Here is a 25,193-nt window from a genome sequence, read left to right as displayed (position 1 = left end):
TCAAAAGTTTCAGATTCCTAGTATTTTTATAACTAATATCCTAAATCATCACTTGTTCAAAAAAAAAAATACTAAAAAACTTCCCTAAATTTTTATACATGGTCTAATAAAATTATGGCATATCGAAAGGATGTCTGCCAAATAATAACCACTACTTATTAAGCCCATGAAGCATTTTGTGTGCTCTTTTCTGAGAACAGTTGTCATTAATGTCTTTTTCTGGATATAGGAACTGCGGTCGGGCTGGTAGGCAGTCTTACCCACTACCGTACCACTAGAATACCACCAGAAATCAACAAGTCTACTAGATATTTTGGACTTCAAATTGCACTTTTCACCCCTTTATGAAATAGAGCTTTGTCTTTGAATTTAGTGTAAAATTTTGCACCTGCTCAGAGAAGTTTAATAATTGTTTTGAGTGTCATTTCTAATTCCTTCTGTAGTAGTGGATAACTTTCTCTCCTCTCTGTGTGGACCTATTTATGAACAGATAATTTATCCTACTTGAAAGTAGAATACCCATTCAGACATTCTGATTAAATTAAATTCATGAATCCTGCATAACTGTAGAAAAGTTGAATGTGGGAATATACTAATTTATTTCTGAACCTCTTTCCAGATAATGATTTTGGGAAGAATTTTAGGATGTGTAAAATTTAGTCTGATTGTTTTTTTTTTTTTACTCAATATTGTTATGTCAACACTAACCCATTATTCCACTACAGTGAAACTAAGTCTTGCAAATTTTAAATTTTAAAAAAGGTGGTAATACACAGAACCTAAGTATAGTCAAGAATATTATTTCTTTCCTTGAATTTGTGGCCATACATATTTCCTACCTCATTGTCTTCATAATTACTTAATTTTTAATCTGAAATTATGTTAATATCTTATTCTTGTAGAGTATCTGTCTTTTTCTCTCTTAAATTCCCTAGCAATTTCCATAAGACTGATGATATAACTGGTTAGATAAAGATAATAGTATGTGATTATCAGGTCAGTTCCTCAGAGAAGTACACCATGTTCCACCAACATCAGCTCATTAATCCTCACCACTTCTTCAGAAGGGAGACTGTAGCTAGATGGTATCAGCCCTACATTTCACAGAGAGAAGCTGGTACTGTCATTTTAATGACCTTCCCCAGATGTCATGCACTCAGCCAGTGATGAAAAGAAGACCTCCGTCCCCACCTCCTCTGATCTGCTATCTTTGTAGGGGGCCTATTAAGAATTTGCTATGGTTTTGTTGCCAGTTGTCTGAAAGCCAAATACAAAATAATCCTGCTGTCTCCTTTAGAGTCTAGGCACCAGAGAGCCTAGTAATTTAGGTAAGATTTTTCTTGAAAGTGCTAAATGTGGTGGCAGTTTATTTTAAAATTTGCAGGAGATCTTTATTAAATGTAGCTGTTTTCCTTGGAACAAAACATGTGTAAACTGAATAATTTTTTTAAAAGATTTTATTTATTAATTTGACAGACAGAGATCACAAGTAGGCAAAGAGCCAGCAGAGAGAGAGAGGGAAAGCAGGCTCCCTGCTGAGCAGAGAGCCTGATTTGGGGCTTGATCCCAGGACCCTGAGATCATGACCTAAGCCAAAGTCAGAGGCTTAACTCACTGAGCCACCCAGGCACCCTTAAACTGAATAATTTTACTTGTGCTCACTTATTTTTGGTAGAGACTGAAGGAAATTGTAATTCCGGATTACAATCTGACAACAAAAGCTTGTGGCCTGATATATCTGAGCACCGCTCAAGCCCTTGGTGGATTAATATCCATATGGTAGTAAAAATTACCTTGGTGCAAAACTTAGAATGCAAAGTATAAACAATGATTGTGAAATCTCTGAAGGTTTTGTTTTGTTTTGATGTTTTTTCTCATAGCAATTCAACTTGGAGTTAGTGTAGACTTGAAATTGCTTTGCTGATACCAGCACTACTTTCAACTTAGTTCCAACCAACCCATCTAAAAAATTTTAGTAAGTTAGACTGAGTTAAAAAGCACTGCAAATTCTGTAAGAAGACATTGTATATGACATTATTTTATTTTACTCTATTTTTGGGGGGAGAGACAACAAGCAGTAGGAGGAGGGAGAGAGAATCTTAAGTAGGCTCCACGCCCCAGTGTGAAGCCCAGTGCAGGGCTTGATCTCATGACCCTGGGAACATTACCTGAGTGGAAATCAAAAGTCTAATAACAGACTAAGTCACCCAGGCACCCTGATATATATGGCATTATTGAATACTCATACATACAGACAAAATTACCGTTTACATAAATGAGCCTTATAATCTAGGAATTAAGTCACATTTTTTTAATATAGTTTATGTAATTGATTCATTTAAGTGCATATTCCCATTTTTGAAATGTAACAGGTAATTTAAATTACGATAATTTTTTTTAAATTATTAAAGTATTGCTTGATTAAAAAAGAAAAACCAGAGTGGATAAAATGGCTTCACTAAGTGGCTTGCCACTGTGTCTTACTCAGTGTATCCACGATCACACTCGATGAATCTTGCCTTCTGTCTTAGCCTTTGAAATCCATGGAGCAGAATGGACCAGGGCTGGAGTACAGAGTGACCTGGAAGCCACAGGGAGCCCCCGTGGAGTGGGAAGAAGAAACAGTCACAAACCACACCTTGCGGGTGATGACGCCAACTGTCTATGCTCCTTACGATGTCCAAGTCCAAGCCATCAATCACCTTGGCTCCGGCCCTGAGCCCCAGTCAGTGATTCTCTATTCTGGGGAAGACTGTAAGTGATGCACCTGAAACTGCTAAGCCCTTCAAGAGCAATTTCTTTCAAGTATATTGCATTTCAGTTAATGACCGTTTTTGAGCAGCCAATGCACGCAAAGAGGATGTGCTAGCTGCGCAAGGTAAAAAGAAATATAGCACATGGTTCCTCCTTTCAGGTTGACTGCAGAATAGCCGATCACTATACAGTGGTAAGGAATTCTGTGAAAAGTTTTAATTTTATTCAGTTTCCCAGTAAAGCTATTTCTATATGAAAGATCAAAGACCAGTTCTCATCACTACAATTAGTTAAGCAAACATAACTGTTGTAATGTTTCCTGTTACATTTGTCCTTACTTGTCGAAGACTTTCTAACAGCCACCTGTGCCATCCCTGGCCTCAGTTGTATTTTTGGAACCTCCCTAATGCAGATGAGATGCAGACTGAGATTTATCTGTAGAATACAGACACATACAGACTGTTTTGAGGTATTAGTGATCTGCTCCGTATTAAATTCTTAGACCCATAATAACTGCTACAAATAGATTTTTTTTAAAAAAGGAAAGATGGTATATTCCATGTCACTACACAGGAGTTATTTTCATGGTTCTTCAAGTATCCAAAGTAATATTTCAATCCAAAAATGGAAAAAGGTTGAGAATCTGAAATTACTAATTCCTTATTCACCTACTACCTAAATTCTTCTACCCAAATAAAATTACACTGGGCATATCACTATGAGCTAAGATATTATTGGTCTTGGCTGCTCTGCATTTGGTTTATTCTTCTGTAGTTAGTTCCCCTGTAGAATGGGGATGATAACAACCCCACTTCATAGGGTTGTTCTAAGGATTATGTGAACCACTCCACTGAGCCAGTCCCTTAGAATAGTGCGCATACATAGCGTATGCTCAGTTAATGGTAGCTGTTGTTATTGATAGACCGATCAAGCTTTCAAGTAATTTGTTAAATTGTTTAGTTCCTTTGTTTTTAAAGGCAAGATACCCACAGAATATTTCACTGGACACTGGATCCAGGGGTAGACTGTCCTCTTCTAGAAACCTGTTTGGGCTCTGAAACTCCTCTATAATGAGAAACTCTCTTAAGTTTTATTTGGAATCGATTTCATAAGAGTGCTTTGCTCAGATTAAGCAATATGAAAAATCACCTTTTGAAAAGGATCCTAATAATCACATTTGAGGGTTTTAAAAACTCATCATTCTTATGTGCTTAACAGATCCTGATACAGCTCCAGTGATCCATGGGGTGGACGTTATAAACAGTACATTAGTTAAAGTGACCTGGTCAACCATTCCGAAGGACAGAGTACATGGACATCTGAAAGGATATCAGGTTTTTATCATAGATTTTCTTATTTCTGAATTAATATCTTAAATCAAATAAGAACTGATCTTTGAAGAAGCCAAAGGAAAATCTGCCACCATGGTTGATATGTTAAAGGGATCCTATTTCCATTGCAGATAAATTGGTGGAAAACAAAAAGTCTGCTGGATGGAAGAGCACATCCCAAAGAAGTAAACATTCTGAGATTTTCAGGACAAAGAAACTATGGAATGGTTCCTTCTCTAGATGCATTTAGTGAATTTCACTTAACAGTTTTAGCCTATAATTCCAAAGGAGCCGGTCCAGAGAGTGAGCCTTATATATTTCAAACACCAGAAGGAGGTAAGAATAACAGTGACGAATAATGCCAACAATGGGAATTAACCAGTGACCAAATTAGTAGTAGTCAATCAATATATACTTCATATGAGTTAGCTTCTCAGTTGCCACGGAGAACTGGGATCTAATGGAGCTTTTTTTTTTTTTTACTTTTAAAAAAATTTACCAATTTATGAGTATAACTTCTTGGTCTTGTGTTTTCTAGTACCTGAACAACCAGCTTTTCTCAAGGTCATCAAAGTTGATCAGGACACTGCCACATTAACCTGGGGACTACCTAAGAAACTGAATGGAAACTTAACTGGTTATCTACTACAGTATCAGATAAGTAAGTAGAAATCTGAATTGGATCCACCTGTTTCGTTTCTTTTTTTTTTTAAGATTTTATTTATTCATTTGAGAGAGTCCGCACAGAGGGAGCAAGAGAGTGAGAAGCAGGTTCCCCGCTGAGCATGGAGCCTGATGCAGGGCTTCATCCCACGATTTTGTGATCATGACCTGAGCCGAAGGCAGATGCTCGACGACTGAGGCACCCAGGCACCCCTGGATCCACCTACTTTTTTAAAGATTTATTTTTTTGAGAGAGAGCACGAGCAGGAGGGGCAGAGGGAAAGGGAGAAAGGGAAAGAGAATCCCAAGCAGACTCTATGCCAAGCACAGAACCTGATGCAGGGCTGAATCCCATGACCCGTGAGATCATGACCTGAGCCAAAACCAAGGGTCGGATGCTACTGACTGAGCCACCCAGGTGCTCCTGGATCTAGCTGTTAATCCTTCATTTTTGGTTGAGTATTTGGTCTGCTCTGCTGAGATTCTGATGATCACATTTTATAGTTGGCTTGCTTCCTTACAACAAAGGATCTGCAAACGGCTTGCAGACCAAATCCAGGCTGCTGCCTGTTTTCATGAACAGGCCATACATGTCATTCACATTTGTCTGTAGCTGCCTTCTCACTACAGTGGCTCAAGTTGAGTAGCTGTGACAGAGATTGTGTGGCTCATAAAGGCTGAAATATTTACAATCTAGCTCTTTTCAGAAAGATTTGGCAGGCCCTGGTTTAGAGGATAAGTCAGTAGGTAGCAGAAGACATACATGTAGACATAAATATGAGTGTCCTTGATAATTAAGAACATGCCAAAGAAAAGAGTAAGTGAATGATGTCAGGGAGATTCGAAGCTCACGTAACTTCCACACTGCCTCTTTTGTCTCTGACACGTGCTTCTGGTCTCAACCCTAAATGTACTTCTGTTTGTAGAATCCTCTGTGGGCATCCCATTGGCGTAGGCCTGTTGTTTTGAGAGCATTAAAGAGTTTTCTCTGGCCCCTTACTCAGGATGGACTCTGCTCTTGTTTTGCTGTGCCATTGGGTTGAAAACAACATGTTTAGAGGAAACGAAGTCATTTTTAATCACAGTGCCTTCAGTGTCTAACAGTCTTCACATCGAAGCATCATCTCAAAATGGAAATTAGGAAACTGAAATCGCAGAAATGTTTAGACTGTGAGGACATGCATCCCAAACAGCGGAAACACTAGGACTATGCTGCTTGCAAAAGCCACCTTGATGATAGAGCTGATGAGCTGCTCTGCCTCCATGTACTTCAAAGCTTGTCGCAATTCAGGTCATGCACGAGTTTTGGCTCCTGATAGCCCGTCTGGGTTGGGTCATATGATTAAACAGATACAGGCATCATTGTAATAGAGGTAGCACTTGAGCATTTTTTGAGTGTTTGCTATGTAGCAGGGTCAGTACTAAGTACTCTTGTTGTATTTTTTCATTAAAACAGAAAATCTAGGGGCGCCTGGGTGGCTCAATGGGTTAAGCCTCTGCCTTCGGCTCAGGTCATGATCTCAGGATCCTGGGATTGGGTCCTGCATCGGGCTGTCTGCTTGGCAGGGAGCCTGCTTCCCCCTCTCTCTCTGCCTGCCTCTCTGCCTACTTGTGATCTCTCTCTCTGTGTCAAATAAATAAAATCTTAAAAAAAACCCAAAAACCAAAAAACCCAAAACAGAAAATCTATGAAGGATGTATTTTCACTATTTGGTGGATGTGAGAATTGAGGCATATAGAATTCACTTATGCAGAGCCATGTAGTAAAATAAGTATTAAGCGAGATTCACACCTAAATCAGTCTTATTTCCCATGCTGGGCTCTTAAGCCTACAGTATTCCATGAATTGGTTTTCAAATATGTAGAAAGCTCTGAAGAAATATTTGAGGACTTTTTAAATGTTAATTTGCTTGGTAAAGCTATGCTTTTTCTTTATCTTAACAATAAAGAAACAACGTTAATTGCATTCCAACCTTTGTGTTGATCCGTATGTAAGATTTAGATTATTTTAAAAACAAATTCCTAGAACATAGAGAGAAAAGTCTGGAATGTTAACAAGGGCAATGATTATTGTATTGCTTAGTATATGGATTTTTTAATAAAATGACATAATTGTACACTTACTTTGCTTTCTATTAAATGAGGGAAATATTTTTGGATAGTTTATCTCTTTTTTTATAAAAACTTCTAAATATTTATTTGAGAGAGAGTGAGCACGTGAGAGAGAGCATGGGTGGTGGGGGTGAGAAGGCTGACCAGGGAGCCCTGAGGACGGGCTTGATCCCAAGATCCTGAGATCATGACCCGAGATGACAAAGGCAGATGTTTAACTGACTGGGTCACTGAAGTGCCCCGATAATTTATCTCTTTTTATTGCTTTGTATGTTCTTAAACAGTTGTTGATTATGTGTCTGAGAGCTCTCTGTATACTTCTCCCAATTTATAGATTGATTATTGTAGTTTTTCAACTGACTGTGGTATTTTTATAGGAATGCTCTCAAATATGTAAAGAGTGGTATTTCTTTCTAATTTTCAACATTTGGATCGTTAGTTTGTTCATTTTTCATTTTTGATCTAATTGCATTAAATAGACCAAGGAAGGCATTTTTATGTCAAGAGTTAGGGTTTGTTTGTTTGTTTGTTTACATGTATGATATCTTGGACTGAGAGTCAAGAGAATTTATTCTAGCCCTTCCCTTGCTACTAATGGCTGCCCAGTTTTGGAATGTGTTTCATTTCTTACTGTAATCTTATAATACATTGTGCTCTTGCACAAATCCCACAGTCTTGCTGGTTGCAAATTCCTTGAAAGACACTGTCTAATTCATCTTCTTTCTGAATAGCTCTTGCCATAGTACTTAGTATATGGTAGACATTTTAAGATATATAATTTATTAATCAGTTTATTGATTTTACATATAATAAGTACTTATTTGGTGCCTCAGATTGAACCAGAAATCACAGAAGAAGCAAATTATTGTCCAAATTATTACACCAAAAGGTTAAAAGTGAAGGATCCAATGAAAATATAATAGAGGGGGAAATTCATCACTTTCAATAGATATGATGAAGGTGGAGCTCCAGTATGGCATAGTGATTAAGAACATGGGCTCTGGGGCGCCTGGGTGGGTCAGTGGGTTAAGCCTCTGCCTTTGGCTCAGGTCATGATCTCAGGGTCCTGGGATCAAGCCCTGTATCGGGCTCTCGGCTCAGCAGGGAGCCTGCTTTCTCTCTCTCTCTGCCTGCATCTCTGCCTACTTGTTCTCTCTCTCTCTGTCAAAAAAATAACCAAATAAATCTTTAAAAAAAAAAAAAAGGAGGAACATGGGCTCTGGAGTGGAAAAACTGTGGTTGGATTCAAATTTTGTTTGGCCAGTTACGGGCTCTAAATCTAGACCTCAACATTCCCATGGATGATACTGTAATAAAATTACGTCTCCATCACAGAATTGACGTTAGTTAATGGCTGTGAATAATTAAGATGGTGCCTTGCATACCACAAGCATACAGAGTCAACAATAAGGGACAACATAAGTTGAATTGTTAAGGCATGAATTCTGAGGCATTGTTGTTTGTGTTTCTTTCTTTAGTAAATGACACCTATGAGCTTGGAGCACTAAATGATATCAACATTACAACTCCATGGAAGCCCAGCTGGCGTCTCTCAAACCTCAATGCCACCACCAAGTACAAATTCTACTTGAGGGCTTGCACTTCAAAGGGCTGTGGAAAACCAATCACGGAGGAAAGCTCCACGTTAGGAGAAGGGAGTAAGTGCAGGAGGCTTCTGCATGCTGTTTTTTAAATTGCTCCAAAGGGACTGCCTCAGTGTATATAAGGTCAGGAACTATAATTTTACTTAATTAAGATAGGAGTATGTAAAGAAATGAAGTTATTCATAAGGTTACTAGAGAGGGATATTTTTCTCTTGGAAGTGTTTTCATACAGAAAAATATTTGGCTCTTGCCCTGGTTGATGTTTTGTAAAAATGATCTAATACATTTCATTTCCTTGTCTTGGTTCATATATGTATATATATATAGAGAGAGAGAGAGAGAGAGAGATTTATGTATCAATTTTATTTTGCTGTCTACTGGCTTGGAAATGGCCCATCAACCTCTGATTTAATTTCTATAATTCTCCAAATTCAATTGTACTTCTCAGTTTTGTGTTTTAGGTTTTTTGTTGTTGTTCTTTTTTTTTTTTTCAACCTAGATCTATTTCTCTTCCCAAATTATTTTGACAGTTATTATTTTAGCAGTGTTCTCGCTAAACTTAAAAGGAGAGAAATTCCGAAGGCAGAGCATAAAAAAGGAAATGAATCAGAGGAACTGTTGCACACGTTAGTAAGCTAAAAAAGTTTAAATAAGTAAGTTAAAAAAAAAAGTTTTTTAACTTGAACTTGAACAGATTCAAGTTGATTAAACCTAGAAGGATATTTGAGGAAAGGAACAAGGAAAAGGAGATGGTAGGAAGACAAATCATTTGCTTATCAGTACTAAGTGTCAGAAACTCCCCTGGATGGGTTTCCAAATTTTAGATTTGAAAAAAAAGATTAAGTCGATGGAAAAAGAACATAGTAATGAGAAAAACTAAGTTCCCACTTATAAAATATACATATTATTATAAAATTCATTCAAGTATATGTGAATCACTGGCAAGTCAGTGTGTGTGTGAATGGTTATGCTCTGACCTTTACTGTCTGTTTCTCCTTCTTACTTTCCCTACTGTGCCTACCTAATGAAGGGTTTATGTTTTCCTCAGATACCCTAAGTACTCAGAACTCCCCTTTATGGAAAAAGTATGTATACTCAAAGAGCTTCTTCTGAGAAACCCGCACATTATTCCCAAGGACAAAATGAGACACTAAGTGAAATGAAGAACTAATTTACCTACTCAAAAGAGAGATTTAAAGATGATAATTGAAAGCTTTTTAGTAATTAAAAGGATCTTATTTCTCAAGAGTTCAAAGTGGCATTAAGTGTTCAATACAAAGAAGTAAGAATAGTAGTAATCTAAATAAGCAACCTCCATATTTTTCAAAACAGGGTTTGAGGCAATGGAGAGGGTTGCTATTTTGTTAGAACCAAGACCATAATATGCATAAGATATGCTAATCCCATTATTGCTAATTTGTAGCAGGTAAGAAAAAAATGCATAAAATTCTCCTACAATAGTTATAGTTACCATATGCATATATGGAAGTATTTAGAAAATTTGGGTTTGGTCGCCTTCATGTTGGAAAAACTGTTTTTAGCAGATGGAAAGCACTGTGTGGTTTTGTAAAAGATGCTGCATCTTCTTTGCAAATTAAAGATGCCACTAATGTGCTTAAGTATCTTACAGCCTATTTCTTCCCTACCCTATGTCTCAGGAATTTGAAAATGTTCCTTACTAGTGTGTTTGTGCTTTCTTTCAGGATTCTGCATTTTCAGCTACTGCCCCTTCCCCGGTTGACACTGTTTTCTCTTCTGTAGGCATATCTTGCCGTATTTACAGGAAAGAAACTATAATCTCTTTTTACCTCTGGATTTCAGCATGATCTTTGGAAAAGGAAAAACACATATATATTTTCACTGAGGAGATAAATCTTGATATCACAAAAAACTCTAAAAATAACTTTTGTGCAAATTGGAATCTATTTCTGCTTATCTTTCTTTTTTCTGGGTCTGCCTAGATAGCACATTTTAAGGTCATCTGGCATTTATTCAGAAAATAGGATTTGATACACAAGCTTCCCCCCCCTTCCCCCCCCCCCCCGATTATTTCCTGGTTGTCACTCTGATTTTCAGGTGGCTCACATTCCATAGTCTAAGAGGGGGGAGATGATGGAGTTAATAAGAAATATTTGTGTCATTCCTGGTTTGAACAAAACACTTGCTTTGCTCTATTTTTCAAAAGCTTGCACTATTTAATGTTATACTAATATTTCTGTTTTTCAAAGTCAAAATTAATTGTGTTCTATTTCAGTGGTGCTTAATCTTAAAGGCTTTGCTCAACTAATATAATTAGCCTTATTTCTCCCATGGTGACATTTTTTTTAATGAAGCCCTTCTGTTATCAGTAACTGTATCATCAATTTCTATTCTGTGGTTAAAAGTTATAACCAAATTTTAATGTGTGACATATACCCATTGACACAGGGTTTCATAACTTTTAATATTCTCAACATGACATAAATTATGTTTAGTGTACATTATTTACATTTATTATGTTGAGTTGATTCCCAGCAAAACTACAGATCAAATATTTTATATATTTTGTTGCAACATCAGAAATTAGATGTATATTTAATTACACTGACTCATTTGAGATTCTGCTATTTGAGATTCTGTTACTATGAGAGTCTACAGTTAATATATTGATACATTCATGTTTCTTTTTTTAAAGTATTAATGTCTCAGAATATTTTAACAATCTCAGTGCATTTCATTTAAAGGTACTTATAAACTGTACTTTATGTACCTATAAACTTACTTATATTTCTATAAATTTCAAGTATTTATGACCATGTTATGATACTATTCCATCAATATTTATAGAGAAGACCAAGACAAAAAAAGTAATATATATTAAAATTATAATGTCATTTGCCTTCAAAAATAAGCCAAAATGGCCATGTTCAGTTTCCTATTAGGTCTGAGAAAATTCAAATTGTACAAAATGACACTGTAATTTTTTGAAGTCTTTGTTTGGTTTTGAAACATTCATGTGACTGGGCAGATTTATAGTACAATTTTATCAACAAGTACATCATCTTTAAAGGACATGAATTAAATTCATTTCATTTCCTCCATTTCAGGATATTAAGAAAGAAAATCTTGAAATGTTGATATTCTTGATCTCCTGATAATTCAAAAACTATGAGAAAAAAATCCTGCAAATGGCACTCCTCCCAAATAACAGTGTTTTTTTGTTTGTTTGTTTGTTCATTTGTTTTTACTTTTCATGTCCTGCTTTTCAATGATTTCAATTTATATGATTTAACTGTGTACATTTCTTAGGTAAAAGTATCGGGAAGATATCAGAAGGAGTCAATCTTACTCAAAAGACTCACCCAGTAGAGGTATTTGAGCCGGGAGCTGAACATATAGTTCGCCTATTGACTAAGAATTGGGTTGATAACAATAGCATTTTTGAAGATGTAATTGAGACAAGAGGGAGAGGTGAGACATGAGATTGTATTTGGGGCCTTCTTAGACAATAAATCTGCTTTATAGATTATTTAATTTACACACTTCCTGTAGTAAAGATAAAAATCTGGAGTATGTTAGTTACAAAGATAACAGTCTCAGTGTGTTTTGGCACAGCATTTTTTTATTATGATTATGTTCAGTTAGCCAGCCTAGAGTACATCATTAGTTTTTGATGTAGTGTTCAACGATTCATTAGTTGCATAGAACACCCCATTCTCATCATAGCATTCTAAAATTATTGAAATGAAAAATGTTCCGCAAAGATCCAACATATCCTTATCGTTTTTGCCAGAGCAGCTGACTAAAAAAATATCTCCTGCCAATTAACACACATTAATAACAAAAACTAAACAGAAAACCGAAACAGAATAAAACCTGCAGAAACTCTGCAGCAATCTGCACATAACAAAGGCAGCTTGTGCTTTCGCTTGCTTGTGCTGCTTCTGTGTTTCACTTGCTCTGCCTCCACTGTCCCTTTTTGGTTTTCATCCTCAGAGTCAAATGCAACTTGAGAGGGCCCTTTTAAAAACAGAATGAACCATTTACCAGTATTCCTTCCAGGAAATGTCCTTTAAGTCACATTCCCTCTCGGGTCTCTGAAAGGAAAAATAAAATGGATGCTGTTTTGTATGTTTGAAAATGATGTTTCATTTTCCCAAAGGGGGCATAATCTTAAAGACTGTTTCTAGCATGCAACATGTGACTTCTCTTTGTACAACAGAATACGCTGGTTTATACGATGACATCTCCACTCAAGGCTGGTTTATTGGATTAATGTGTGCCATTGCTCTTCTCACGCTAATCCTGTTAACTGTTTGCTTTGTGAAGAGGAACAGAGGTGGGAAGTACTCAGGTAAAGCTGTTTCTTAATATAGTAATATACTTTCAGTTCATTAAATAGTGTTTTTAGGAGGCATTCTTCAGAGACATCTTTTATTTTTTTTAATTACACATTTAAAGTCAATGTACTGAGAGGGGGGGAACCTCCTATGTTAACTAACCAAAAGATGTAACGTCTAGAATATTATTTTCACGTGGTTACTAGTCTCTAACAAGGCATATAATACTTCTAACCTATTTTCAGTCTGCAACTTATCATAGTTGTTAAGAACACTGATCACTAAACCACACACACATATTTTAACATCTTAAGAAAGGACCTATTTAAACATGCCTTGTCATGTATTTGTGACCCAGAGAATGTTTGCGCTAGTAACTTTTAATGGTACTGGCTGTACTAGTCTAGAGTTAACCATTGCTGGGAATGCATTTTTTTTTTATCATGACGTATTAGATATGCTGCGTCCTGAATTAATGTACATAAAATATAAATAAAAACCATCAGAGTTAATATAATGGTTGACTTTAATTTAATTCAACTTCCAAATTTATCTTTTAGATATGCATATTATATTGTTGCTATTATTATTATTGTTAACTGCTTAGTGTTCAAGATGCTTTAATATAAGGGGAAAGATTTAGATCCCACTGATATTAGTTTGATGATGTTCAGATTAGTGAAAAGTTCTTTTATTGGCTTATTCTTCATTTAGCAAATATTTATTTATTTTTTTAAAGAAAGATTTTATTTATTTATTTATTTGACAGACAGATCACAAGTAGGTAGAGAGGCAGGCAGAGAGAAAGGAGGAAGAAGGCTCCCTGCTGAGCAGAGAACCCAATTCAGGACTCGATCCCTGGACCCTGGGATCATGACCTGAGCCAAAGGCAGAGGCTTTAACCCACTGAGCCACCCAGGTGCCCAATTTAGCAAATATTTATTGGGAACCTATACGTGTATTGAACAATCAAAGAAGAGCACAATTTTTAAAATTTTGTAACATCTATGCATTTGGTGCATGGAAATATATGCAATCATAGATCTTATTTTTTTTCCTATGAGGACTGAATTATTATGAATTAGATTTTCAATGATTAATGAATGTCCAGTTAATTGGAAAATTTAAAGACATATAGCATTCTTTTTGAGGATCCCCAACCAGTAGTCACTTATGAAGTGTGACTCTCTCCAAATTCTAATGATGGAAAAGAAAAAAAAAAGTCAGCGTTTTACATTATAGGACAACTACAAGAATCCCTCGGGTCTCTGAAAGTAGTAGTAAGAGATGTCATGAAGAAGGATTGTTATAGGGTTGCTGGGTTCCTCTCGCGGAGTCAAAGAATGAATCTTTCAGACACAATGGGTGAAGTGAAGTGAAAGCTTATTAAATGAAGCTTAGAGCAGAAAAGAAAGAAAAAAGCTCTCTAGGGTGAGAGGGGTCCTGAATGGGTTGGCACTGAGGACTTCCAGTGGCAATCTTTTATTGAGAACTGCCTAGGAAGCTCGTGGCCTTGAGAGACTTCTGCCATCTTGCTTTGTTCACTTATTTCTTGTTCCTCTCTGTCTCAGCATCCACCTGCCAGGCATAGTTTCTGAGCCTTGTCTGAGGAGTCAGGGGCCTCCTGTCTTTCCCTGTCTATACCTTAACCCTTTCCCTGCTCATGGGACAGGACCTGTGGGCAGAAAGAGCTGTACTGGGATTGTGAGGAGTGACTGATGGTATTCTTTTTAATTCATGGGGGTGAGGGACAGCACAAGTCTCCAAAGAATCTGGAAACAAGGCTTTCAGGACCTTAAGGGGCCAGCTGCTGCCAAGCTGAGGTTACTTTTAAACATTAAGTGACTAAAGCAGCCACAAATTCCTTGAGGAAGGTCCTGATCTCCATGTTTCAGGTTATCGATCAGTGGGCAGTAAGCACCAAAGAGATTTTAATGTAAGCTACATTTCTTTTGCCTTTGTTTCCCTATCAAGGAGGAAACTTTTTCTTCCTTCCTTCCTTTTTTTTTTTTTTTTAAAGATTTTATCTGAGAGGGAGAGAGAGTGAGTCAGTGAGAGAGCACAAGCAGGCAGAGAGGGAGAGAGAGAGGGACAAGCTGACTCCTGTGGAAGAAGGGAGCCCATCACGGGGCCATGACCCAAGCTGTAGACCAATGCTTACCTCTCTGAGCCACCCAGGCATCCCCCACATCAGGATTTTTGCTTGAGTCTAGTAAAATGAAATAAGAGCCCCCTGGTTCCTTGTACCACTATTTGGAATAAATCAAATTTGAAATGTCACTTTAACCTGAATATTCTGATTTGGGGGACAATTATGAGTGAGAGAGAGAGCAGAACAGCCAAATGGTTGACTCTTAATCACTTTAGTTTAGTGACATAGATCTGGTATTCTCCTGTACCATCTTCAAAAAGTTTTGGATAATAAACTGTGTACCTAGTAATTTGGTCTCCATTAAGAAACCATAACTAAGTTTGACTCTTCCAGTAAGACTTGTTGCCCACCTAGTACTGAATAGTCCTGTGAAGCCCTGGAACATGCTATAATTCTGATGACTTATCAGGAGAATCTAGGAGATCATTTTCCTTTTTTTTTCTTAAACAAAGAGGTAACTAATGGGTTGTAGATACAACCACAAAAACAATACAACACAAAACAAAAAACCTGGACTCATAGTATCAAAAAGTTGGAGCAATGCTGTTCTCACTAGTATGCCTTTAAAAATGATTTGTGTTACTTTCCCCACTATTTGTTTTTTAGTGAAAGAAAAGGAAGATCTGCATCCAGATCCAGAAGTTCAGTCGGTGAAAGATGAGACCTTTGGTGAATACAGGTAAACAGTGTTCCATTTAAAAATGCATCAAAACACATACTCATCAGGTTATAAGCCTAAAAATACAAAACAAACAAGTATTTATTCTTAAAGTAAAGGTTACACTACTATGTCGTAATGCCTTTTTAAAGAATAGTTTGCAAAAATAGGGCCTGTTTCAGAGAGACCAACCCACGTCCAGGTGCAGGGGTGTGTGTAACCTTACTGTAGGTAGATGTGTGTGCTACGAAACTTCTTAAAGCTCTGTGTTCTATGCGAAAGGACAACATTTCACTATTTTTATTGAAAGTGAATTATTTATTTGGAGTATTAAAACACCTTGGAGTCTTCAGCATGGCCACTATGGGCCCAAGTTTCATGCAGTTTACATCCGTAAACATATATTCTGTGCACCTTCTGTGTAGGCTTAGCAATGGTAAGTTACAAATCCTGTCCTCAAGAGGGACTTAGTTTTCAGAGGAAAAAAAAAACAACTTACCTCTGCAAATGACTGTAATTAGGTAAGGAGAATGAGAGAGAAAAAGGGGAGCGACTGCTGTGGGCCTGGAAGGGATGCTGATAAGGGATCATGCAGAGAGATAAGATCGGCTGTAAAGAACAAAATGGATTGCGTTACTGTTAGCTCGTGGGTAGAGCAGGACCAAACTTCAAGGCAGAGAGGAGTGTCGGACCTGGGAAGAACCACAGGGTATCTGGAGGAAGGAGGTAGCTCTTGAGGATGGATTCAACGTCTCAGTCTCCCGTTCCTCACCATCTTCCCCCTTCCACTACCATCTCTGTTTCTTAGCCCTTCCTGTTTCAGAAGTCCTTGTTTTCCATCAGGGCCTCTGTATATTGCCGCCAGGAGAGCTTGCAACTCCTGGGCTTATGCAGCCTTTAGCACACAGGAGGCCAGAACTCATTTGGGAATAGAGACCTGATTGATTCCAACGGGTCCATCCCTGGATCCATTACTGTAACCAGCGACATGGCGCATTATGATGAGCTGTTCTGGGTTAACTGATGTACATCTGAGCCTCATTATAGGCTCTACTTTGCTCTATTCTAATTCTTCTTTTTTCCACTTAATCAAAGCTCTCTTTATATTTTTATATTTCTTGATTAATCACTTGAAGTTCTTTCCAGAATAAGGCTCATTAGAGGGAGAAGGAGGAAGGACAAAGGGGAGAGAAGGAAGGAGAGAAGGAAAGGGAAGGAAGGAGACAGAGACAGAGAAACTTGGGACTTGACCAATTTGCAAATTGTGGCTCAAATTTCATGAGGCAAGAATCATTAGGGGCCTATGGAAACTTCCAAATATATTTGAAAGACAGATATTAAGAGTTCAGTTTTGGGTGCCTGGGTGGCTCAGTGGGTTAAGCCGCTGCCTTCGGCTCAGGTCATGATCTCAGGGTCCTGGGATCGAGTCCCGCATCGGGCTCTCTGCTCAGCAGGGAGCCTGCTTCCTTCTCTCTCTCTCTGCCTGCCTCTCAGTGTACTTGTGATTTCTCTCTGTCAAATAAATAAATAAATAAATAAATAAATGAAAAGAGTTCAGTTTTATAGGCATGAAAATTCCAATAATTCCTTGTTCAAAAACCCATTCCCCCATACCCTGCTACCTCTTCAAAAAAGACAAAATCATCCCCTGCATTATTTTGCCTGGCATCCCATTAATATAATTATTTATGAATAATTTAATTAAACCCCTTTAATCTCTTCATGTTTTCCGTCATCTCTTCCCAAAACTACATGCTCATCCAGAAAATTTTCTCATCTTCAAGTTGTCCCAAGAGACAGTGTCACTGGATGCTGTTCTCGTTCGTGACGTGAATTGTCATCCTTCCAGCTTCTGGTAATCGTTTCTTGCCTATTTGTTGCCTGGTCCCTAACCTAATGCCATATTTTTGTTTTTGTTTTGTGTTTCTGTAACTGTAAGCATCCCCCCCCTCAGGAGCCAGTTGCTCTATGAGCCAGGATAGCCAGGTTATGCCACTGCCAAAAATGACTCCCAAATCTTTTTTTTTTTAATTGATTTATTTGACAGATAGAGCTCACAAGCAGGCAGAATGAGAGAGAGGGGGAAGCAGTCTCCGCGCTGAGCAGAGAGCCCGATGCGGGGCTTGATCCCAGGACCCTGGAATCATGACCTGAGCCAAAGGCAGAGGTTTTAACCCACTGAGCCACCCAGGCGCCCCCCCAAATCTTTTTCTTTCTAAAGTTATGTGTCGAACACAGATGACGCTGTTCATTTTGATCACTTCGGAGCTCTGGATGGGGGAGGAGCATCCAGGAGCGACACAGCGGGAGAACTTTAACAGCACATTGAGCACAGGCTCTACAAGTGACACTTGCCATCTTTGCCCACTTTACTTGGGCCAAAGCAAGTCACATGACAATGAATAAGTCAAGAAAGGCAGAGAACTGCCACCCTGCCCTGCCCCCAGGAAGCTGAGAGATGGACCTATTTGATGAACAACACCGATTACCAAAAATAATACAGTGCTAATCACATTCTGATTATATACATAGCCAAATTCATCCTTTTTAAAATTTTATGAAATCATTTAATTTGGTGTACAGATTTATAGTGTGTACGCAGTTTACATCGTAATAGTAGTTAGTAGTTAGTACCTAAAAACAAATCTTGAAAACAAGAAACCAGACCCTTAAATACAGAGAACAAACAGGGGGTTGCTGGAGGGGTAGTGGTGGGGGGATGGGTGAAATAGATAAAAGGGATCCAGAGCAGACTTACTGAGCACCGAGTAGTATACAGAATTGTTGAATCATCATATTGTATACCTGAAACTAATATAACACTGTGTGCTAATTGTGCTTCAATAAAAATACACATTGGGGAGAAACAAAAAACAAATCTTGATCCAGAAATTTAGAAGACCATACCATTTGATAGACATTTTACTAACTCAGGAGCTATTTTTGTTGAAGATTAAAACTCAAACCATAAATTTAGGATCCTTGTAGTATTTAGGTTCTAAAAATGCCTGCCATCTTTTAAAAAATTCAACAAACTTGAGTTTATAAACTGTATTAAAGAAAGTTCTTCAGGGCACCACCGGAAGCGACGAAGGTGCTGTATAATCACTGAGCAGTTGAGGCCCTCGGAACAACGAAAATGCCGGATTACCTCGGTGCCGATCAGCGGAAAACCAAAGAGGAGGAGAAGGACGACAAGCCTATCCGAGCTCTGGATGAGGGGGATATTGCCTTGCTGAAAACTTACGGTCAAAGCACTTACTCTAGGCAGATAAAGCAGGTTGAAGATGACATTCAACAACTTCTCAAGAAAATTAATGAGCTCACTGGTATTAAAGAGTCTGATACTGGCTTGGCCCCACCAGCACTCTGGGATTTGGCTGCAGATAAGCAAACACTGCAGAGTGAACAGCCTTTGCAGATTGCAAGGTGTACGAAGATAATCAGTGCTGACTCAGAGGACCCAAAGTACATTATCAATGTGAAACAGTTTGCCAAGTTTGTTGTGGGCCTCAGTGATCAGGTAGCACCTACCGACATTGAAGAAGGGATGAGAGTTGGGGTGGACAGAAATAAGTATCAGATTCACATTCCGCTGCCTCCCAAGATTGACCCAACAGTAACCATGATGCAGGTGGAAGAAAAACCCGATGTCACTTACAGTGATGTGGGTGGCTGTAAGGAACAGATTGAGAAACTTCGAGAAGTAGTTGAAACCCCATTACTTCATCCAGAAAGATTTGTTAACCTTGGCATTAAGCCTCCCAAAGGTGTGCTGCTCTTTGGTCCACCTGGTACAGGCAAGACCCTCTATGCTCGGGCATTTGCTAATAGGACTGATGCTTGCTTCATTCGAGTTATTGGATCTGAACTTGTACAGAAGTACGTTGGTGAGGGGGCTCGAATGGTTCGTGAGCTCTTTGAAATGGCCAGAATGAAAAAAGCCTGCCTCATCTTCTTTGATGAAATCGATGCTATTGTAGGGGTTCGTTTTGATGATGGTGCTGGAGGAGACAACGAAGTGCAGAGAACGATGCGGGAACTGATCAATCAGCTGGATGGTTTTGATCCTCGAGGTAACATTAAAGTGCTGATGGCCACTAACAGACAGACACCCTGGATCCAGCACTCATGAGGCCAGGGAGACTGGACAGAAAGATTGAATTCAGCTTACCTGATCTAGAGGGTCGGACTCACATTTTTAAGATTCATGCTTGTTCAATGAGTGTCGAAAGAGATATCAGATTTGAATTTTTAGCGTGACTGTGTCCAAATAGCACTGGTGCGGAGATTAGAAGCGTCTGCATAGAAGCCGGCATGTTTGCCATCAGAGCACGGCGAAAAATTGCTACCGAGAAGGATTTCTTGGAGGCTGTAAACAAGGTCATTAAGTCTTACACCAAATTCAGTGCTACTCCTCGCTATATGACATACAACTGATCCCGAAGGCTTTCATGAAAACTTCCTTTCGCTGGAATCCTAACTTTATTAACCAGGACACACACAAAAATAAAGTGTTTCAAATTGTATGTTTTCTTCAGCTGTCTTTGTAGTACAATAAAAAGTGGTATCTGATGTCATCAGGCAGAAAAAAAAAAAAAAGAAAGAAAGTTCTTCAGTTACCAGAAACAAAATTTGAATGATTAACCTAATCAAAGAGAAATTTGGGGGCACCTTGGTGGCTCAGTGGGTTAAGCCTCTGCCTTCAGCTCAGGTCATAATCTCAGGGTCCTGGGATCGAGCCCCACGTTGGGCTCTCTGCTCAGCAGGGAGCCTGCTTCCTCCACTCTCTCTGCCTGCCTCTCTGCCTACTTGTGATCTCTGTCTGTCAAATAAATAAATAAAATCTTCTAAAAGAGAGAGAGAAATTTAGGGAAAGATTAAGGGGTATGTGTGGGATCAAAGGTAAAGACAAAAGATCATACCTTGATGACTGGGAATTCCAAAAATTTATGAACTCAAAGGGAATAACATTATCCCTTTTGTATGTCAGCAGACTGAGTATCTCTGCATGTCTCAAAACCCCCAATTTTAGAGGGAAGCAGAAGTATTGTGAATAATAGAAAGCAGTTTCTCATTTACTCAGTATAATGCCAATTGGTTATGACTTTTTTTTTTTTACTTTTTCAGAGTTTATTAGAAGACTCCTGTATTTGTTTTGACACCTTTCAGAACGATTTCAAATGATATTTCTATTAAAAAAAAAATTCTGTTTCCTGTCTTGGGTAATTAAAATATAAAAGATAATGACTATTTTAGTATCATTTGTAACATTGTACAATATCAACAGTAAGAATAGGAAAATTGTCTAATTTTTAATGATACAAACATATTCTAAGAATTTTTTCTTAGATTTACTGAGAATGTAGTGAATCTCTGAGATGAAAACGAATTTGTTTCTTCTTTTTTAAAAAATTTTTTATTCTTTATTAACATATAATGTATTATTAGCTCCAAGGGTATAGGCCTGTGAATCACCAGGTTTACACACTTCACAGCACTCACCATAGCATGTACCCTCCCCAATGTCCATAACCCAATCACCCTCTCCCTGACCCTCTTCCCCCCAGCAACCCCTAGAGAAAGACAATTATCATATGATCTCCCTGATATGAGGAATTTGAGAGGCAACGGGGGGGATTTGGGGGTAGGGAAGGAAAAAATGGAACAAGATGGGATCAGGAGGGAGACAAACCATAAGAGACTCTTAATTTCACAAAACAAACTGATGGTTATGACTTTTTAAACACTTATTTGTGTCATTTAGGGTTTATGTGTCTGCAATGCTGATGTGAATGTCTTGAAAATTTTAAGACCTATTAGCACTTATGCATGCATCTTGCTTTATGTGACTGTCTCAGATTTTGTTGAACGATTCTTTGTTTTGTAGTGACAGTGATGAAAAACCTCTCAAAGGAAGCCTTCGATCCCTTACCAGGGATATGCAGGCCACAGAAAGCGCTGACAGCTTAGTCCAGTATGGAGAAGGCGACCACGGTCTGTTCAATGAAGATGGATCATTTATTGGCGCTTATGCGGGGTCTAAGGAGAAAGGATCTGTTGAAAGCAATGGAAGTTCTACAGCAACATTTCCACTCCGAGCGTAAATGTATCCCATGTAAACATCCGTGGTTCACACCAACCTTCCATATTTATCTGTTCAAGGGAGCAAGAACTTTCACGTAGAAATAGAAACACATCGGCAAAAGATTTCATCCAGAATCCGAACATCTTGCAATTATGTTGAGAAAAATAGCACTGCCTTGAAAAAATAAAATACCAAGCACTACAGGCCTATATTGTTTGTTTTGTTTTGTTTTTCAGGTGCTGAAAATGCAGAACACAAAACAAATCCTGTATTTAGATTCACCTCAACTGAACCCAAAGTATCCACTCAGTGTACTCCATTTTTGCCTGGTTTTACTGTTCACAGTGTTTGCCTAGTTGTTGCTACCTTGTGGGTTTTTCTCTGTGTACCCATTTATATTCAGTCTCTGAGAACTGTCTTAGTGACTTTGCTTCACTGCAGGTAAAAAGATGGTAAGCAGACTGGTTATTTAAAATGTAAAGAGGGATATGAATGTCTTATTAAAGCAGTTAATTGAATATATACAGTCTAAATCTATTATTTAAATTTGTAGTAGCAGGAGTCTTAGGTGAACAATCAACTCATATTTATTGAAGGCCTGTTTGCCCAGAGATGGTCATGTTTAAATAGGGTTCTAACTTTGTCAGTTTCAACATGAGTTTTTTTAATGTCTATCAGTTCTGACATCTAGAACGATCTTTTTGTTTGTTTGTTTGTTTGTTTGTTTCCTTGGACTAAATTCAGCTGCAAAGGAGGTGGTGGTCAGAAGGTTATCTTATGAAAAGAACAGGCCAAGGTATCCGTGATGCTGGAGTCTAACGGCTATTTCTATTTAATATTTCCGTTTCTAAATTGACTGCTTTTACCTTTTTTTCTATGTTTATATAATGGCAAGCTCACATATATTTCATGAATGCATTGTACATATTATGTTAATATTTACACAATTTAAAATATAGATGTGTTTTATTTTGAAGTGAGAGAAAGAACATTAACAGGCATGTCTGTACAGCTAGAGTATATAGTGAGAAAACGTTTTTCCTGATTCCAGAGCTACAACCAATAACATGAGGTTCCAAAACTGAAGACTTTGTATAAAGCGTTTGGATTTTGTTCTTATATTGCTTTCTCCGACAGTCTCAAAATAAAAATATCATATAAATATTGAGGGAAATGTTCTCCTATTTTTCAAAATAAGTTTTTATTGTTCAGTACATTCTTACCCCTCCCCCCCTCCAAAAAATGTTTACAATAGAAATTTCCATACGTATGTTTGCCTTTCACATTTTAAACATCTTCAGGGTGGGATCACTCTGTTCTTCTGTCCAAGTCAGTATAAATTCAGGGAATTCATTTCCTGGTGTGTGAGCTACTAGTCCTTCTAAAATTGTACATGAAAATGGTTTAAAAAATAGTATGAAGGACTGTGCATGCATGCCAATAAAATTCAGTGTTCAACTTCTCACTTAATGGAAACATTTTTAACCCTACCATGAAATTCTTAATTGAAAGTGACTCAGAGATTTTACTTTATTTTTTGAACTATAGCTGTGGCCATATATTGTTAAATCCTGACTTTGATTTATGCAGCCCACTGTGTTTCTTGTGGACCAAAATTAGGGATGTTTTTATGATGGTCAATGCATTAATCTACGTGGAGTATCTAATTGTCATTTTAAACCTGTGTGTCCTCCAAAATACATAGGCAGCAAAAGAATGTCTGATTTAAAACAATGTGTCCTGGGTTCAGGACTTGACCAAACTCCCAGAAGTCAGAGTTTCTGAAGGGGAAGGTATCTTGGTCCTCACCCTGTGCGTGAGGACCCACACATCCAGCAGTGCACCCTGTACCTCATCCCCATCTGATTTCTAAAGCACTCTTCTGAAGGAAGAATCATCATGTTTTGACTTGTCTGGGAGGAATTTCTGGTACTCGGCTACTGATGAGACCAAGATTGGGACTTTTGAGTTTAGTTCTGCTGTTTCTCTAGTCCCTCTTCTTTGTCCTCAGCCAAAAAGGTTTTATGAGAATAATGCATGTTGGAAATAATCTCCGAAAAGCATTAGGGTATAGATTTATTATAAAATTCACAATCTTTAAGTTAGAAGTTAACACAAATACTGAATTGTTTCATTTTCCTAGACTTCAGTGTTTCCCTTTAGCAGTCTGAGCAACAGGGATGTTTCTGCTCATATTTTCTTAATGACCGAAACTTACAGATATGATCAATGACATTGCATTGTGACTGCCTTTTGGTATTATTCTTCCTACCTTTTCTAAATACCACTCGGCTTCTACTGGGAATCCTCAGTGCAGAAGGAATTTGTTTGTAACTAACTTTCTCTGTTAACTGTCAATATTATTTTAATGTAATAGATTGTATATAATCTCAAGATTGTTGGTGGGGAGGGGGTAGTTCCTAGAGAATTGTCCATGGGTTGGGAAAATCCAAGTTCTCTTCCTGGTTCCAGCACTGATTTTGTACATAAACCTTAAGCACGTTGCTTGACCCCTTTGCTTCATACTGTCTCAACGACAAAGTGCTAATGATTATCTCAGTTACCTTATCTTTGTCACAGGGTGTTCTTTTTTATGAAGAAAAAAATTTGAAAACGATAAAAGCTAAGATGCCTTTTAACTTCATAAACAAACCTTTAATCTAACAATGTATCAAAAAAGTCACCCCACATACACCAACTCAACTTTTTTCCTGTGAGCACATAAATATATTTTTATAGAAAAACAAATCTACAGGAAATAAAATCTACTGTTCAGCGAGCAGTATGATTTGCACATGCCATCAAAATTACTAATCAGAAAACAATTAAGCAGGGTCTTTGCTATACAAAAGTGTTTTTCACTGATTTTGCATGTGTATTTGTAAGAAGATGTGAATTTGGTGAATTATTCTATTGGTATAAAGGCATCTGATATTTTAGATGTACCCATGTTTATAAAAGTGTAAAGCACAATGAAATTATGCTGGAAGTCTCAAATAGTATTTTTTTCCTATTTTATATTCATGGAAGAGATGAGATAAAGAGAGAACAATAATGAGAAATGTTGGTGTGTTTTTCTAAGCACTTAAAACATAATTGCCAATTGAAGCGCTGAATATGTTTACATGCCATTAAGATATGATTCTTGTAGCAATTTTAAATTGATTATAAAGGGACTGGGTTTGTAATCTGTGGCAATATATATCCTAGTGTTCCATAGTGAAATAAGTAGGGTTGAGCCAAAGCTTACTTTGTTTTGTGTCTTAAACTGTTTGATTACATCATCAAAAGAGATAAAAGGTATGTAGAACTGGTTTACCTGATTACTTTTTTTTTTTTTTTGGCTTAGATTAATACGCTTGGTAGAACTTTATTAAAATGTGTTTGTATTGTAGGTGGTGTTTGTATTATGCTTATGAATATGTATGGTTTAAAAATATTTTCATTATACAAGAAATCCAACTTTCCAAATAAAAGTTCAACTTCGTGTACTCCAAAAATGTTTGTATTCT

General features: G+C 37.6%; 1 protein-coding gene, 1 long non-coding RNA gene and 1 pseudogene across 23 annotated transcripts in view; 2 read left to right on the top strand and 1 right to left on the bottom strand.

The window, feature by feature from the left end:
- The window catches only part of CHL1 (cell adhesion molecule L1 like), a 219,986-nt gene extending 194,805 nt beyond the window's left edge, over positions 1-25,181 (top strand). For 17 of the 21 annotated variants that reach the window (XM_082739894.1, XM_082739877.1, XM_082739891.1 and 14 more), the window contains 9 exons: positions 2,532-2,754; positions 3,973-4,088; positions 4,217-4,421; positions 4,624-4,746; positions 8,339-8,518; positions 11,753-11,914; positions 12,666-12,797; positions 15,542-15,614; positions 21,484-25,181. In XM_082739894.1, the coding sequence (XP_082596020.1) occupies positions 2,532-2,754; positions 3,973-4,088; positions 4,217-4,421; positions 4,624-4,746; positions 8,339-8,518; positions 11,753-11,914; positions 12,666-12,797; positions 15,542-15,614; positions 21,484-21,700 (1,431 nt within the window). In that variant the 3' untranslated portion in view covers positions 21,701-25,181. The remainder of the gene's footprint in view (positions 1-2,531; positions 2,755-3,972; positions 4,089-4,216; positions 4,422-4,623; positions 4,747-8,338; positions 8,519-11,752; positions 11,915-12,665; positions 12,798-15,541; positions 15,615-21,483) is intronic. The other 4 variants (XM_082739888.1, XM_082739887.1, XM_082739885.1 and 1 more) reach the window with 1 other exon arrangement.
- Positions 1-25,193, bottom strand: part of LOC309869274 — a 42,712-nt gene that overhangs the window by 8,757 nt on the left and 8,762 nt on the right. The gene's annotated exons all lie outside the window — the stretch shown is intronic.
- On the top strand, positions 18,641-20,115 carry LOC309862434 (26S proteasome regulatory subunit 7 pseudogene; annotated as a pseudogene). Its single transcript has one exon. The product of its transcript is annotated as a 26S proteasome regulatory subunit 7 pseudogene (transcript).

Source organism: Mustela nivalis, assembly GCF_964662115.1.
Source record: "Mustela nivalis genome assembly, chromosome: 1".
Lineage (NCBI taxonomy): Eukaryota > Metazoa > Chordata > Mammalia > Carnivora > Mustelidae > Mustela > Mustela nivalis.
The sequence above is the reverse complement of the archived record's forward strand: the minus strand, read 5'-3'. Positions and strand labels throughout refer to the sequence as shown.